The 18,845-nt window shown below is 36.1% G+C and overlaps 2 protein-coding genes across 2 annotated transcripts; both read left to right on the top strand.

Moving 5' to 3' along the window:
• The first annotated feature begins 3,669 nt into the window (after window positions 1-3,669).
• LOC135685525 (hexosaminidase D) lies at window positions 3,670-6,780 on the top strand. The gene has a single exon (XM_065201503.2). It carries the CDS (start codon window positions 3,905-3,907, stop codon window positions 5,759-5,761), a length of 1,857 nt encoding a protein of 618 aa, XP_065057575.2. The 5' UTR covers window positions 3,670-3,904; the 3' UTR covers window positions 5,762-6,780.
• Window positions 6,781-6,922: 142 nt separating this feature from the next.
• On the top strand, window positions 6,923-18,712 carry LOC135685521 (uncharacterized). Its single transcript, XM_065201495.2, has 8 exons — window positions 6,923-8,623; window positions 10,211-10,333; window positions 11,570-11,721; window positions 12,275-15,475; window positions 15,915-16,088; window positions 16,945-17,016; window positions 17,631-17,704; window positions 17,946-18,712. Exons 1-8 carry the CDS (start codon window positions 8,604-8,606, stop codon window positions 18,030-18,032), a joined length of 3,903 nt encoding a protein of 1,300 aa, XP_065057567.2. The 5' UTR covers window positions 6,923-8,603; the 3' UTR covers window positions 18,033-18,712.
• The last annotated feature ends 133 nt before the right edge of the window (window positions 18,713-18,845 follow it).

An 18,845-nucleotide genomic window follows, 5' to 3' on the forward strand; every position in this document is an offset into this window, starting at 1 on the left:
GTCATCGTGCCATCTCTATTTTAGTTGTTATTAGTCCATTTTTATTAGTCCATTTGCCGTTAATTTGTGTCATTAGGGTTTGTGTGCGTCACTCATGTTGTTAAAAGCGTATGTTCTTTCAGTGCAAGTCAAGTCGAGTCGAAGTTGTCGTTGAATGAAGTCGTTATGTTGTAATCGTTGGTTGCTACTAATTTATACATTCATTATTGAAGAATCTTGATTTAAAAAACGTTATTTCACATTGGTGACCACGACGTGACGAATTCGCAGAGAAAAAAATGGAAATGATTTCAACAGAACAATTCAGAGAAGTTCTGTTGGATATTATAAAGACCGTTGTATCTCACATGGCCGAAAGGGTGAGGTTGGCAGAGGAGAATGGGAGAAATTTCTTCGTGAATCGAACTAATGTCTATCGTGCTGAAGATGGCCAGCCCATTTGCTATTGTTGTTTGCGCGTTGGTCACGTTGCCAAATATTGTAGGGACAGGAAATTTTCTTTAGCATCCCAGGAGAAGTGTGATCAAAATGAACCTGTGATTGTTGCCTCGGTAGCTGAAGAGCGACCTCGGGTTACCTTTATTGGCAACATCAAAAGAAATGAGCCACACTTTCAAGATCTTCAAACTCGAGTTAAGAAATTGGAGGAGATTGTCAATGAATTGGAGTCACATAAACTATCACGACCAATGGTGACGCGACTGCTTTCTTCAAAACCAATGGAAGTTGACGAGGGTTTATTAGCCACAACATATGAAAAAAATTTGATTGACACTAAAAGAAGAGAAGGACCTTTACGTGTACATAATGTTGTTATAGCCTCGGATAGAGAACCGTATGGACGGAATAAACTTGGACAGGGACATTATTTCTTAGATGGTACTTGATTTACTCATTTCAGTAAAATTATTTGATTTGATTCTTCGTGCTGCCTTATAATACTTTTATGTTTCTTCCCCTTCGAGAGATCAAGCCAGGAGGCTTGCCTTTCAAAGGGGGGAGTAATGTTATACAACTAGTTTTGTCTGTCGTGTATCATGTTTGTGGTTCGTTATTGTTAATGAGAATGTCTTTCGATGTTTGCGTCAGTCATTTTGTTTGTCATCGTGCCATCTCTATTTTAGTTGTTATTAGTCCATTTTTATTAGTCCATTTGCCGTTAATTTGTGTCATTAGGGTTTGTGTGCGTCACTCATGTTGTTAAAAGCGTATGTTCTTTCAGTGCAAGTCAAGTCGAGTCGAAGTTGTCGTTGAATGAAGTCGTTATGTTGTAATCGTTGGTTGCTACTAATTTATACATTCATTATTGAAGAATCTTGATTTAAAAAACGTTATTTCACACCTCCCCTGGCGCCACCACTGTGTGTACCACAATCCAAATTTCAATCAAGCATAGAGACTATCAATCGATGACAATAGTTAGCAATAAGGCATTTCAAATCGTAGAAGGAACAAACACGGAGAAAACAAAGGTCAATTTGTAGCCAATTGCTTCTAAAAGTTAAAAAACCAAGAAATAATAAGTCAACATCGTGGATTTGACGTGCTTCTTTGCCCTCCTTTTGAAAACCCCTGAATTTTTCCAATGAAATAAAAAATTTGTTTCATAAATAAAGAAACTCGCGACTTTGAAGTTCAACTTATTTCATTTTGATTGTGGCAAATAGTTATAGTTGTTTTGTTTTGAGTGTATCCAAAATTTGGGAATATTTTTTGATAAGACGGCTTTTAACAACCATAATAACGAACTATAGCTGCTGTCACAAAGGCGATTTTCAAGAGGCCCAAAGTAAATGCAATTTCTCTTTTGTGTTTCATTTTCTTTATAACAAAGTGTTTTGTTAATGTAATAAACATTATTTAACTTGTACTTGATTTACACGCACATATTGGAACAGAGTTATTCGTAAACAACCTGTGCGTAAAAGGGGGCTCAGTTGAGCTTAAAAAAATCTAGTCTCAGTGAAGTGAGTACTTTATCGACTTCTCTGAAACACAACACAAAGTATTCAATGGTAAACAACAGAAAGGACAGGTCTTTAAAATGAATGCTGTTCTGACGAAGAAGTGATTTATATATTGACTAGGGTTATTAAATGCCATGTTACGTCTCCAATGATGATGCCAAAAAGTATCAACTATTTGTAATCACTATATAAATAAAGCATGCAATTGAGAAGTAGACTTAAATAAACAAGTATTTTTTTGCACTTGAGAAATGAACATCGCTATATCTTATTTAGAGTAATTAAGCCAAAGGGCTTTTATCAAATTACCAAGCAACTTTTCCTTCAGCAACATTAAGACCTCGTGCAATAAATTCTGTAGGAAACTCGGGAATCTAGGCTCCTTACAAAATGGCGACTTCCATGAAAGTTTCGTAATGAAATTTTAATAACTATGTGAACTTATTTGACAAAACTTCACTTATATAAATTTTTTGCTCCCTTTGTCTGTTGTCATATCAATTAAATTTTATACCCAACTCCCTCTCCATCTACAACATTGACTTATTTCGAAATAGCATGGACAGTGATACTCTGAGTACGGCAGCAAATAAATGAGAACTGCACCTGTGAAGCTGAAAATCTAGATCTGCTTCGTGTAAAGGATAACTAGGAGCCAAAGATTCTAAAATATCGCTTGATGTGACTAGATTCTTCTTTAACTTTGATGAAAATAAGTTCCACCTCTGAAATTGTCACAACCGAATTTTGAAACCTTCTTTTTTATTGTTACGACCTATGTTTAAGTTTTTTATGCTCTTTTCTAGGAATTTCTTTCATGGAAATTTCATTTGACTGAAAATAAAAAAGACTGGCTAGAACTTTAGTTATTTTTTGCAAAGTAAGATACTTCCTATATACAAATGTTTGAATGTATACCTTACAATATGTTTATTTTTTATTTCCCTGCAATACGGAATCTCAATTTAGGGCTTCTTAATTTCCTATAAATCATTAAATTTTCTATAAAAGTTTTCGCAACTTCTTTTAATCTGTAGCATCTGCTCATGAATATATTTTACAATCACTGCCAAAATTACTTGGAACATGCAACACTTTGCGTTTTTTTTCATTTGTTTTCCCGAATACTACTGCTTCCGTCCCCCTTTCCCCCCAAAACAATGTTGAAAGTACAGAAAAATATCAAACAAGGCAGACGAAATAGCATGCTCAATAAGCCCTTTCTTTTTTCATAGTAAATCAACATTGTTCCTGGAGGAAGAGGGGGGTGGCTGAATTTGCCTTGGAAAACCTATGTTTGTGTTCCAAGACTTTTGGCAGTGATTGTAGTTTAGCTACTGAAGGAATTGCTCCGTAAGAATTTGCCTTCATATTAATTCTCTTTTTATTTCTTTTTTATGTATCTTTATATTTAGCTTGAAAACTGTACTCAATTGCGTCGCTTGACCTTTTAAACTAGGGGGTGGAGGGTCATCAGTAGAAAAATTTACGGACAAATACATAGTTGAATTTAGCTGCTATTTCACCTACTGATAGATTATTTTACCGACAAATTAAAGATTTTGTTGACAAACTGAAGGTTTACCGACGAATTCATGAAGTATTTGGGGGGTGTTACACCCTTAACAACCCCGCTAGCTACGCCCCGCCCCTCCTGATTGTACCGTTTGTTGTTGTTGTTGATTGTACCAAGTTTGTTGTAATCCAAGGTCAGGAATAAACGGGAGTTGAAATAAACTAGGGGTTTAACAAATTAGGAGGAGCAGATCCTTATGAAGTTTAAGAATGGCAAAAAGTAATTTCAAGGAGATTTCAAATTTCTAATTTGTTGTCTAAAATTTTTCAGTACAGCGTTGGAGGGTCCTGAACAAGGACTGTGTGTTGTTGCCGTTGTCGTCGTTGTGTTTTTGGTGCAGCGTGGCGTGTCTTCTGTTAATATGGCTATCAGACAAGATCCGCGTCTTATTGTAGTTGTAGTTTGTGCTGTCGCCCTAGCTTATTGGCTTATAGTTCCTCGGGGCGATACAAGAAGTGCAGTCAAAAATAAAGTTGGAGACAAAAAGGAAAGCTCTGTGCACAAAGGCAAGGACGAGGCAAGACCAGGAGGGCATCATGCTCACGAGGGGCTGGGTCTTGGTCATATCGATCACATGAGAAGTGCTACACAAATCGAAAGCAAAAGGATGGCTGATCAGGAAAAAATTGCACGTTTGCAAAAAGATTTCGAAAATGCTCAAAAAGAAATTGAAAAACTGAAAGATGAACTAATTTCAAAGGAAGGCCTACTGCAACAGGCCTCGGAAAAACAAAAGGAGGCTGAAAGTAAACAAAATGTTGAAAGCAAGAAGTCAGTTAGCACACAGACTGATGGATCTATCAAATTCAAAGCCTTTTCCGGCCACAGGATTTTTCATCTTGATCTTAAAGGATCTGCTCCAAAATTATCTTATCTTAGAAAGCTTATCCCATTTCTAAAAAGCTATGGGGTAACTGGAATACTTATGGAATACGAAGACACATTTCCTTTTGAAGGTGATCTAAGTATACTGAAGTCAAAGGATGCCTACACAAAGGCAGAAATACAAGAACTTCTTGGTATTGCAAAGGAACTCGAGCTGTTAGTGATACCGTTGATGCAAACATTTGGTCATCTTGAGTTTGTTCTGAAACACAAGAAGTTTGCACACTTGAGAGAAACTGAAAAAATAACTAATTCAATTTGTCCATTGAATAATGATTCAAGAGTATTGATAAAGAAAATGATTAAACAGATACTCTCATTGCATGAGAATGCAGATTGGATTCATCTTGGGGGTGATGAGGTGTGGAATTTGAAATCTTGTGACAAGTGCAAAGAAAGCCCCATGTCCAAGGCAGATCTCTTTCTACACCACATGATCCCATTATTTGAGTTTGTAAAGGAAAACACACATGGGAAGACCTTACCGATAATTTGGGATGATATGATGAGAAACTGGAAGGTTGATCAACTGAAATACATTGCAAAACATGTTCAGCCTATGATCTGGGCCTATGTTCCAGATCTGAAGAGTTACTACAAGTTTCCAGTTGGGATGTGGGACAGGTATTCTCAAGCATTTTTGAAAGTATGGATTGCAAGTTCATTCAAAGGAGCTGACAAGCCTATATCTAACTATGTGCCAATTTCAAATCATGTTCAGAATCATTTGTCATGGCTTAAAATTATCTCATCATTTCCGAAAAACATCCAAGTAGTTGGGATAACACTCACTGGGTGGAGCAGATTTGATCACTATGCATCGATGTGCGAGCTTCTTCCAGCTGCCATCCCATCATTAGCATTTTGTCTATCTGCTCTTCAAAAAGGATACTTTGATGAAGAGCTTCAAAAAACTGTTTCGGTTAGGCTTGGCTTTAAAAAGACTTTACCAATTTCAGTCACCAACTTTAAGGCTTTAGAAGTTGAGTCTGGCAATTTTCCTGGCAGTGATGTGTTTGAGTTAGTTTCAAAATTTGAAAAGGCCAATGGATGGTTCAATTCAGGAAAAGTGAGAGAAAATGGTTGGCTAGGGCCATTTAATGTTGAGGATAATCACCTAAGTGCCTATCAAATTGAAACTATTGGAAGGTCAGCTGATGCTTGTATTGACATACTGAAGAAGTTGGAGCCTCAAGCAGACACTGTGCTCTCAAAGTATTTCAGCAATAGAGTGGTAAATGAGTGGATCAATGACAAGATCAAAAGGAAGCTGATGGAAGCAAAGGCAATGAGAGAAAATGCAATCAAAATCATAAAGAAACATCAATTGTAGTTTTGAAACATTTTTTGAGGGAAAACTTTGATGAAAATGCATACATTTCACAAAATGCACACAGTTTCAAACTTTAGCTACATGTCCAAATTTAAAGTGGTTTGTAATTACTTGGGTCAAAAGAAGGAATTGAAGAGAGTGTTGAAACCATAATAACCTATTTGGTTTTTTTTTCAATTTGGACCAAGTGATCCACAAAAAGGACAAGAGTATCTCTAAATGTGAACAAAATTGTTAGATTTATTGCATAATGTACATTGAAAGGTCTTTGAGTTTGGTAAATGGAGTTAAGGACAGATAAAAATTACAGTGCTTTGATAAGGAAAGTGAGTTATTTCAAAATCACCCAGAGCTGAATAGAAATTTTGTGAGTTTAAATTTTTTGATGCCATAAACCTTTAAGAGCTAAAGCATTCTAAAAAGTTATTACTGCTTCGAGGATTTTTTGCTGAATAAAATCTTCCCTCGCATACAGAGAAATTTTAAAATTTTTCAAGGTTTTTTTTTATTACCAATTTATGACATTAATAATGCAGGGTATTTACACTTTGAATTATGGAAAATTACAAGGAAATACATCTGTAGAATTATACTTTGTTGAATACAATGCTCATTTTTGGTCTAACTTATGTTAATTCAATAATCCAGCGATTCAATTTATCTAAGTGAAAAGAAGTCGTATTTTATTTCTTGCAAAGACACTGGAGAAGAGCATAAAGCAGACTATCAGTAAAATTTCAGATTGTGAAGAACGAGACTTCTCAGTTCTTTATAATTTCAATTTAATCCATTCACGTTTTTAGTATCTTGCTGAGAGTGTTGTTACATCGCATAACTCCTAGTTTTCAAGCTTTCTCTTTTTTTCGTTGAGCCATTTGTCAGATTAATTAGACAATGCCTTTTTAAATAGTTATAATGGCCTTAGTAATTTTGAACTTATTTATTGATGTTATAGAAATATGCCGCGAAAGGTAATCTTTAATGTATTACCAATAATTTTATTAACTTTTTGCTGATAAGTCTGTTTATATCTGCATCGTGGGTACACTTGGGCGTTGTGGGTAGTGACTCTTAGAAGAGGCAGAGCTTGCAACTTTGCGTCTCAAGTGCATGCATAGTTTTTTTATAAATGGAGCAAGACATGAAAAACATTATGTATATGTTGCAGCATTAGTTTTACTGCTTTCAACAAGCCGGACAGAGAAAAGCAAGCATCCATACTGGAACTTGGATAATCGTGCTCTTTTCCTTGTTTTTTTAAATATATCTTCTTTCTTATGCCTATCTGATCAGTTCCTTTGAACTTTTTTCCTTTTTATGAATGATCAATATAATTTCGCCAAACAGATACAAATTTTCCGTCAAATTGCAGAATGGTCAATGATGGGGAGCACATGCTCCCAGCCACGATGCCCCTGGACATATTTTAAAGACAGAAGTACTGATGCAAAAGCTCGATCATGAGCTTTATAAGAAAGTTTACTGGTAAGGTGCTGAAAAATAATGGAAGCATGATATATCAAATGGTACAGTAATTTTAAAAAAGTATTGGGACACCTTCGAACTTTCGAAAACTTTTTAAGCGATAAATTTAGAAAAGACTTCAAAATCTTTTGTCATTAATTAACTACGACAGCAATTTCCATTAAATTTCGGAAGATATTGGTACTGTATCGAAGCGTTATATGGACGCCAAAAATTCAAAAAATTCCAACGGTACATTTTTAGGCCTTGAAACGTAAACACATAAGACTATAAAAAATAAAGGGCTACTATGTTTCGAAAAGTGCTTGCAATTTTTTTTGTGCCTAAATTACGGATAACATTATCATGAAATTAAATTAATGTTGCTTTTGCGGTGTGTAAAAAGTTTTTGCAGACAAGAACAGTAAGGCCCTAGACGCACCGAACAAGATTTCAGGAAGAACTTCTGACACACTTAATCTCTAATGTTCATAGAGGAAAGGGATTAAGCTTGTCAGTACACAAATGCTGATTTGCCAGTGCGGCCACTAAAATTACCACTGAACCAAATTCACTAATCTCTCGAAGGTTCTGTCGTCCTGCCCCAGAGCAGTACCTCTGGAAAACGGAAATGATTAGCAATTAACGCATTTTTCTGGTGCCACACAATAGCCAAAGTCAAATCGTTCTTTGTTTTAAACCACATTACATTAGCTCAACAGCAAACAACCATTTCACACACGAACTGCAGCGGGCTCAAATTTCCAAGCGGAAATGAGATTAGGTACCTTTGTCAAACTTGAAAAAGTATTCTCGATTTTCCACTTTGACAAAGATTTTTCAGTGCGTCTATGGCCTCAGAATTCTACCAAGTGTTGGCAGACGGAATAAATTTATGATACCAAAAGACAAAAGCCCAGAAGGGTACTCCCGTTATGGCCTGACAGGGGGTCCAGTCGATTTGAGGGTTTTACCAAACGGCTAAAATAAGACAAAATTCGAAGGCCCTGAATCTGCTTCTTAACCAGTCCATAGTCAATAGAAAACATATTGTTAATTATAATAATGTTTCATTGACTTTAAATTTGAGTGATTTTGCAACTATTAAAAACACAAAAACTTCTTTTAAGCAAAAAACTAACTTCCTATATCTTCATTGCTTTTATGTTAAAGTTGTGTTTCCATAGAAACTGCTCTTAAACGAGGCAGCCGTATTTACAGGGAACCTGTGCGCCCAGTCCCTTTCAACAAAAGTTTGGTATTTGTTGTCTTATGGTTGCGAATGGAACGGAGCTGCGATAAACGAATAGCCAGCAGAGTTCATATAAAAGAATACCGTAAATAATCTAGAGATATCAAGAGCTTCAGATGGATTATTATGCGTAGAGGAGCATATTCGTATCCTTCACAGTTGTATTTGTCATAATTTCCGTGCGTTTTTTATCTGTTTTAGTAAGTCTTTGACTTTGAAAACCGGATTCATTTTGTTAATATTAAATGATTTCGTCATTTGATATTCGATAGATTAAAAGAGAATAGAAATTAAAGCATAAGACAACAGAAGTTTTCAACGAAGAGTCTGTCTTTCAATGGGCCTAAAACTAATTATACTTAGTCATGTTTTTTGTATCCTAGTAACTTGTCTTTTTACTATGAAATGGATATCTTAACATGTTTTGGAACCTGTTTTATTAACCTTGCAACAAAAATTACTGTGAATATCTATCATATACAGGACCCACGCCACGAATTTGAAAGTAGAGGGGGCAAGGCTAGCATAGGTAGGGGGCCAATGCTTTAATTCCCTTTTACTGCAGCTAAAAACTACTTGCTTCACAAAAAATGGGGGGGAGCATGGCTACCCCGGTGGCCCTGTTAAATCTTACTTAAAACTCAAACTTTTCATTCACCGAACAGATTTAAACAAAGAACAGAATGTGAATGAAAATGAAAAGAAGATCAAAATATTATTATTTGGTTAATATAATTAGAGATGATAATAATTGTTATACTAAAACACAATAGTGAGGGGCATGGTGGTAATATATGTTTAATGATAATATTCATAATCAGGTTCAAATGAATATATTAATTCAACTTTAAAAAATAGTTTTTCATAATGAAGGACCCTGTTTATATAGAGACAGATATGCTTTACATTTCCTGGAGGTATTGAGAAAGACCATGTGCTGCTTTTTAAAATCATACCTCCTTTTTGCCAACTATTCATAAAGAACGTGGAAAATCTTAAGTAAAGTATCAATTCACATTAGAAGGTCACAAAAGATGCAAAAGCATTAATTCAGCTAAATGGCAGATGAAGTCTTGCATTATCAACCTTTCTTTATGCCTGTGAGATCTAAAACATGCTTTTCCTCATAGGTGCACAATGAACTTCAGCATTGTGCATTTTGATCTTTTCTATAAAATCAACCAACAGATAAAGAATCTTTAACCAAATGTATACAGATTCTATTAAAAGATTTATTATTTCTTAAAGGTACTTATACAAGTAAAATTCTGACATGCCATTTCAAAGTATGTAATCCATAAAAGCTGTTAGGGAAATATTCCTCTTGAAGTGGAGAAGACATCCCTTGCCATATCCTCATATGGTCATCAATAAGTCACTGTGTCAAAGTGCCAATCAAAATATTGCAGGAAATATTTAAACACAGAGCTGGTGAACTATATAGCAGGTTTGAGCCAAATAAAAGTTTTGATCCTTTTAAACTTTTAAGAAAAATCAATGTAATGGTCACTGATTTCTTTCAGATGAATAATGCTGCTAACAGAGAACTGTTTTTCAATGATTTGGCATTGTGGGTTTGATTTATTTTTTTGATGCTAAAAATCTTATAGGATTTCTACAAAATACAAATTTTTGCTTTCCTGTTTAATCTGGCTTTATGCTATTGCCCACACACTTTTGGTAGTTGTTGGTTTTTTAGCTTAGTACACATACTATCCTTAATTTAAAATTAGAAATAAATTCAGAGCCTTGGAAGCTGAAAAGCTAACTGAATTAAAATCAGGGCATAGATATTCACTCCATACACAAAAAGAGCAAGAGAAGAATTACATCAGAGAAACCAATAGAAGGAGAAGGTAAGAAATGTTTATAATAGATCCTGAATGTGATAACCTGAGCCTCTATTTATTTAGCTATTCAAGAAATTTGCCTTGCGAGAAAATCAATGCTGGTATTTTAATGTATTTTTAAAACCATGTGTAGACCAAAAAATTATCCTATTCTGGCCATTTCTGTTAAATAGAAAACAGGGCTCCTCAAATCTTGAAAATGAATGTATTTAAATGTATTAATTGACACAAACAAACAATGCAAATATCCTTGAATGGTACAAGTTCAATTTGATGGAATTATGTTTATCAGAGGTTATATGCCTTTAGAGGTTATAGATATAAATTTTCTTATGCAATAACAATGATCAATGCCCTATAAGCAGAGCTGAACACCCAGGTCCTAGCAACTGTTGTCTGATGATTGCTTTAAGCTTAAAGCTCAAACTTAGAACTTAGAACCATCCTCTGGTCATTTGCCAAGGAATAAGAGAAGGGATACATATTAGATAAACAGATAAAACATAGGAACAGGGGAAAACACACACAGTGTCAACATTGTTAAAATGGCTTCGAACGGATGAATTTAGAAGATCTCTAGCATTTAATGAAAATTTGAGAATATGGCACTTGGTTTGCATTTACTTTATTTGAAAAGTAAGGGTTATTGATTTACATTTATTTATATGGATTTCTTTTACATTAAGATCATTGTCCAAGACCTTAATTTCCTATGTTAAGCTAACAGACTTCCCCTGTGCTTGCTATCATTTTTCTTCTAATAGCATAAGATTGTGTGATTTCAAACCAGCTGTCCTCACTGTTGTCAGGAAAAAGATTGATATTAAGAACCACACCTTTGTATATTTTTTGTATCTCATTTGGTTATATGTACCTTTGTGTCTCATGTGGGGTTTCACATTTTGTCCTTTTCTCTCACTTGTGACAACATTGAATTTTCAAGAATTGATCTTAGTATCATCATTTTTTTAAAATAAACAATTCTGTTCTTTTTTTCTATATAATTGAAGTTATTCACATCATAAATTTCTTCTAAGATCCACTAAGCTGTGATCCTTTATATCTTATGACTGTTCAATTAATAGCAAGGTGTCAGAATCCACACCATTACAACATTTTATATATTTCTTATAAAAACTAGATAAGTCTTATTATCACTTTTGCTGACTTTTTCAAAAAAAGTTTTAATTTCTACTTTACTAATTTCCTTTGAGCATGTTCATATTAAACTTGGTTTTTTAGAAATCTTGCAGAGAGAAAACAGACTATTGCTGAAATTGAGGAGAGTAGAAGACAAAAGGTACTTGCTGCTAGAAGAAAAAGACAACTCGAGGCAACTAATAAGTTTCAAAGGAGCCCAGTTTCAAAATCCAAGAGAACTGAAGATGGCCCAGGTAAGGCAACCTACCTGTAGAGTGTAAATTTACACTTTATCACAGAGTAGATCTTCAAAATTTTAAAGTAGATACTTTACCCAACTCTTTCTCTGTAAATTTACTTTATACTCTGTACAAAAAAGTATCATTTAAATCCTAAGAAACTGAAATTTGATAAAGTGACAGAGTCAGAGAGAAACGAGGGGAACAACCTTTGTAGAATAAGGTCCTCAAGATTTGTGCAAACTTCTGAATCTGTTGCTTTATCAGCATCAAAAAGTGCGTGTCCTAGAACAAAAATAGGGCATGATTTTGAAAAGAGTGTGGTCCAAAAATCCACCCTCCCCCTAACAATTTTTCGGATGCTGATACAACCGCTGTCTAAAGAATTCCTTTTTGCTAAACCACAAAAGAGCATAATTTAGCACAGGAAATTTTGAAAATTTTATGTGGAATTTCATTGAGAATTGAGAAAACACAAGACAGATCTCTTGACCTTCATGTCATAAGTTGATTTCTTTTCATATTTCCTGCATTTTCTTTGAATGTATGTTCTTTTATCTTTACGCAGATAGTCACACTCTGCAAGATGGTCTCTATAATGTGAGAGGTCATGTTGTTGAGATTAAAAATGGAACACGTGTGCCATCTGCAGAGATTCATGCTCAAGGAATACCCATGAGAAGCAACAGTGGAACGCATGATAGAAAAACCAATGATTCACCGGCCAATTATGACTATCGAGCTAAAAACAGTATATACTCCGGCAAGGAGTCGTTGTTACGTCATCTAAGCGGGTTAGCCCACCAGACAGTTGGCCTAAAAGGTGAAGATGAAAAGGACTCTGTGCCACAAGTAGAGAATGGCTTGATTAGCCAGCAGGACCCTTACAGTGAAAACACTAACCGTCAATGGTATGGCAGAAGACAAACAGGCCTGGCTAGCTCTGCCATAGAATCTCACCAAAATGATGATAAAAACGGGAAAGATATACCACCAATTATAATGTCACCATCTGATGGCAGCTTGTCAAGTACAGACAGCCTTGAAGTCGCTGACGCAAATCATTCTCGGAGTGTAACAAGGACGCCTAAAAGTAGCTTGAAAAGACAAAATGCGCGCGAATCTTCGAAAAAAACGAAACGGAAAGTTAAGTTCAATAATAGCATTGAATTCAATGATGGCTTTATTTGGATGTTGAAAGATAACGAGCAAAAACCATTACAGCTTCCTACTCCAGCTACTGCAAGTACACCAGTTGTCGAAGAGAAATCGTCTCTGTTTCCTGTAGAGGAGAAGCCAGGTTTTGATAGTGGACATCAGTTTACGGCCGGAACATCACAGGTCAACCCTTCAGCTCGTGGTGAGGATTATTCGTATCCAGAGTCTGTTGACTTGGCTTTACCACGTCAAAGTAACGTCGATCAAAGCGAAAGAAAATGGACATCAGAACAAGGGAACACCGAGAAAGGGCCAGAAGAAAATTCTGCAAATCATGTTGGCCGTGCTAATCTATATGACAGTTTGGAGTTATATGGCTCGAAGGGGGATAGCAATTCAAATCATGACAATGGAAACGAAAACATACTGAGAGATAGCTTAGAGGATGAAGACGACGAGGAGGAAGGCTACTTTTCTTCTGATAAAGAAAAACAAAACACTATAATCGAACGAGTTACCAACGACCAAGCAGAATCAAACAGAAACCTCCTAAATGGCGAAAGAAAGGTTGAGTCAAATCCTATAGGTTTGGCCCAAGAAAACAGAGTGCATATGCGAAAAAATGATCAGCATCATGGGGAACACGGGGGTAAGGCAGTGATTTCGTGGCAGCACAATGAATTTCATAGTGGCCACTACGACGGTGGTCGTGTTAATCCGCATAAAGCAGAAGCCAATCTACAAGCTGTAGCTAAAGACTCCATGCCGAGAAAAGGTTTAAATCACCTTATAAATGAAACCGAAGATTGGCGTTTGATGAACAAAGATCATGAAGATCTCCTATCCAAATATCCACATTCTAAAGGTCAACTGGACATTCTTGCAGCCCAAGATGTTGCTCATTCGAGATTAGACCACTTCTATAGTAAGCCTTCGTATACATTTGGACATTCAGCTTATCCTTTCAAAGAAACTTCTACCAATAATGAAATAAATAATAACCCGAGGGATGTTAGACAACCAAGTCAGAAAACTGCTCTCGAAAATCCTCAGTCTTCTGGCAGTACCGGGTTTAGTCACACTGCTGGGGCTCAGCCAATTTATGTTCCTCCACACCAAGATCCTGTAGCAAAGCATCAAAGTCATTATATTATGAATGGAGCTTCGACGTACAACGAAACAAAGGTTTCTTCCTATAATAGTCCACATCCTACTGTATCCTTGCATAAACATACTCATGTAGACGTTTATCCTCATGGATCTAATTCAACATCAGCTTACCCTGTGAGCAGTTACACATCTGCAAGTACAAATCATACAGGGACTGCCTTTGCTGCATCGGCGTATGGTGTACCTGATTACAGAAAGATGAATCAGCCGTCGACTGAAAATACCACCAACGTCTTGAAAGGTGACAGAACTACAACGTACAATGACAAAACAGCGATTAATTTTGAAATGGCTCTAGGAGCCCAGAGTCAAAAGAACATGGATAAAACTGAAGATGACGAAGAAGATGAAGTTATCAACAACGTCAGAAAAAGTTTAGCAGAATTGCAATTCAGCAGCAATTGGAGGCCAGGGCCACATTCAACAAACAACCAAGAGGAAAAGGTATCTCCCCCCGAGCGAGGATTTGATAAGAGTTTTCGACCTTCAAACAAAGTCAAAGGATTAGAGCCAGATGTAGTCGACAATGGAGACGAGATTAAGCAGCAAAGTAAAATCGAAGATACATTTACGGGCAAGAGTGGTATCCCTGTTCGTGTTGCCAGTGCAAAAAAGTCAGAGTCTTCATGGCAGGGAGTACCTGGAAGAACGCAGCAAAAGGCTGGCATCGTACCACACCCACCGTCAAGTACTAAAGGGCTCTTTACAAGAAGGCACTCAAGACAGGAATCTGCAAAGAGTAGAAACTCGCCAATGCGGGTCGTCAACCCAAATAGAGATGAAAATCAATTAAAAACACTTGCTACAGGCAATGCTAATCCAGTAAAGGAATCCGATGGAAAAGCAAGTGGGTTTTCGAATAGTGAGAGATCAAGTAAGAGCTCTGTTGTGCAAAGAAGGCAGCCAGTGTACAGATCAGAAATACCTAATGGAATCACGCAATTAGATTCTGAGCAGCGAAATTGGTCTGAGCAAAGTCCGGACGGCAAGCTCAATAAGACACCAACGGATGACGAAATCAACGAGCTTTGGTATAATGTCAGACATTGCTTAAGTGCAAAGCCACCACATAAAGCATCGTCTGACAGCGTATACGTGGTGCCCACGTGGAAGCAAAACCGCACGTGGTCCGGGTCGCGCAGAGGGAGGACGAATTCGCAGCAACAATCGAACCTCCATACGATGCCTGCAAACAGGCATAATCCTGGCTTGCCATTGAGACGTTATGGATCCCATGAAAATCTCTCTAGACGGGAGAATTCGTTCGACAACTTTATTGGTCACCCTAAATCTCGCGTACAATCCGCACTTTTATCGCAGAGGTCGAATAAAGAGAGAATAAGTACAAATTTCAATGCATTTTCTACAAAGAAACAGACTAGCAACGAGCCTGTGCAAAGTAAACGTGTCCCAAATGTTTCTACGATAAAAGCAAATGACAGTAAGTATTGTTAAACTTTTATTGTTTTTGGGTAACTGTAGGACCCTGTCTTTCTAGAAGTATTTATTTCTAGGACTTCTGTCCTCGAGTCAAATCGTTGATACGTCGAATAAAAACCGTGTTCATTTGTCACATCGTTTTGAGGTGACCTTCTACCTATTTTACCACACATTTCCGCTTTTTAGGAAGTTTTGTAGACACAGGCCCAAATTATATTCAATATTTTTCGAAGACTTCATCTGTGCACAAAATTTCTTGTGTTACCTGTGTATTTGTATATTTGAACACTGAAAGCTGAAAACCAACCTAACTCAAGGACAAGCCATTTTTGTTGAAGCATATTGTTCCAGCAAGTGTTGGCTTGAACAAAAAAGCTTCAAACCCTAAGCTGAAATCTCAGTGTAAACTTAGATTTTGACTGTCTTAATTTATCCTGTAGTGTCAGAGAGTCTGGCCTCGTTCTTGGCATTGGAAGCCATGTGTCAGCAAGAATCGCTGTCTCCACAAAGAACAACTGCCTTGCTAAAAGCCTCTGAGATTGCTTATAAGGAAATTCAGGATGAAAGGCGAAACCAAGATCCTGCTCATTATTATGCTTCATCAAGGCGTCAAGGTTTGTTGCATTATTTCCTGTTTTGACATCACCGTTTTCGCTACCCTATAGAAAACCAAACGGGGGAGCGTCTCTCCATTACTATCTTCTATTTCCGCGCACGAATGTATGTGGCTCCAGTACCTAGGGTACGTATTCGCATACAAGAGGTGTAGTCACATCGAGAAGAAGGATGAGGAAACTGCTCGAAAAGCATAGCTTTCCGGAGCCCTTAAACCTACCCTCAAAATCTTGGTCGTAACAAATACAAGAAAAGATCAATCAGGGGTTTTTAATGAGTATTTTTCTTTCATTTTCAACCCCGGGAAGTTGATTTGTAAGTTTCCAGTAGAAGAGTTGCAAGACTTGTCACTTACTGTCAGGGTGAACCTACCTACTTCTAGCAAAGTCAGTTAAATCTGTTGCGAATTGACCGAGACAGTCAAAGACTTGGATTTGCTAATGAATTACAATTGTTTTAGCTAAGTTCGTTGATTTTAGAACCAAGAACAAATTGTAGTGATTTTGTAAGAGCTTGTACTCATGTGATAATCTGTGCAGATTTTTTAACACGTTTAACTGTGTTTGCACATTGAGAGGTACGGTTATAATTCCAATAGATTGTAATGACGTCATCCCTTTAAATGTACTTATCAGTATCTTAAAGGCTGGCAGAATTTTTCTCTCAAAGCCTTTCATTCGGTAAGATATTTACTAACTTCAGTCTCTTCATCATTTCTGGCCTAATGGTGAGAGTGACATCAGGAAATGGTCGTAGGTATTTTGCTGTCATTGATTACACACTGAAAACAGAATAGCAGCTTTTATATCTTTTTCTCGCACAAAATGGTGACATTTTAAAAATGTCTCACTTCAGAGCCCACTGCACTTTCAATTGAAGAGAGGAAGATAATGGAATCGCTAGAACGGCTCAATAGTCGACTAAGAGGTTTGTCTTGAGTTGTTTATTCTAGATATCCTAGTATCGAAAATATAACCATATTATTCAAACTTGAATTTACAGATTTAAAAGGGCTCCTTGCTTCAAACTCTTTCCATTTTTCAAGTGATCTTACAGATATCTGATGTTTTATATTCTGGGGTGTGCCAGAAAGTGGATTTTTGCCGTATGGTAAATCGAGACTCTTTTTTTCCACTAAGAAAGGGTTTTATGTAGCGTTGCAAGATGAATCGCAGTATGTTAAAATAATATAGTAATATTTTATTATAGAGAAGTGTTTTTGAAAAGTGAAAGTTTTTCTTGCAAGTGTGGATTTATTTCTTCTAACATAGTACCAATGAAAGCCATGCATTATTACACGTCTCGACGAGAAAATTTGATTTCGAACGATGATAGAACTTTTGCTAGAGCCAAGAGAAACAGGAACAGAATACTGTAATAAAGAATATTAAAGACTCGTTTTTCTATGTTTCCAGTAGAATCCTTGTACTCATTGTTGGTATGGGCCATAGAGTCCTTATGTTAAAGACTTATAGACTGATAGCGATTCGTTGACGTGTACATCCCTTAGTAATTAGCAGTGAGTGGTAATTTTTTTACAGAAAAGGAAGCAGAAAGACGAAAGACAGAGGCTGATACAAGAAGGAACCAGTTGCAATACACGGAGAACATTCGGGTATATGAAGAATTTCTTTATTTAACTTCATTATATATAAATGATTTCCATTTATAAATAGACAGTATTTAGAGATATTTTATAACTAATGAGCAAATATTTTGTAACTTATTATCTTTTTGTAATGTAGATACTTTTTGACATGTCAGTTTGAAAACTAAAATAAAATAAAATGACTGAACAAAAAGAATCTGCATTTTAAATTGAATTTCAACCTCTTTTCCTTATTTTATTTCCGCAGAGAGGAAGAAAGATGTCAGGTGAAAGCTCAAGGATGTCAGCGATGAGTGAATTTTCAAGAGTTAACGACCCTCAGTATCGATATTAGGTGAATTTTGTGTACATATGTACATATTTATGTAAAAATTATGTATATTTTCCTCATTAGTGTTACAACCAACAAAGCCTGGTATCAATTTTGTGTTTGCATAATGTTAATACAAAATATTATGATTATGATTGGAATAAATTCGAAATAATTTAGGTGCATCTTTGTCTTTATTGAAAATTAATTTTGAGAGCCCGCCAGCACGAAAACGTTTGTAAATAGGAAAATCGGTTGGTTCAAAAACCTAGACAAGGAAATCTAGAAATTTTCTTTATAGGTAGACAGATATCGAAAAATGCTATTTTTCCTCTAGCATAAGACAAAATCAGTTTTTATATGAAAAACCTGCAGTAAGCCAAAATACCGTGCTGCATGCTAGAACAAAGGGAATTTACTAAACAAGTCTGCACTTTGATGTCATATCACATGGATTTGAATCCTTTAAGACATTCATGGATTTATTTAGCAGGTACTATATTGCATAAAAGCTCTCGGTTGCAGTAGTGGCTCTTTAATTAAAGAAATGTGAATATTCGATTGATAATGAGAATTTGCAATAGCTGTTAGTTACAAAATATTTTTGAAATATTGATTCTCTACTTTTCTCTTAAACATAGCAAGTCTCCTTCTTATGAGATGGTAGGCAGAAATAAAGCTTTGATATTTAAACAAGATGTTTATGTTTTTGTCTTTTATTTTCCTTTATGCTGCTCGGTGTTCAAACAAAAACAGAGCCAAACAAATAATCTTTGCACCTTTTCTACCGTAAATTTGATTACCCCTCCCCACCAGAAGATCAACTATTCAAGGACA

The sequence above is a fragment of the Rhopilema esculentum genome, chromosome 15, assembly GCF_057945365.1.
Source record: "Rhopilema esculentum isolate cy_ngs chromosome 15, ASM5794536v1, whole genome shotgun sequence".
Lineage (NCBI taxonomy): Eukaryota > Metazoa > Cnidaria > Scyphozoa > Rhizostomeae > Rhizostomatidae > Rhopilema > Rhopilema esculentum.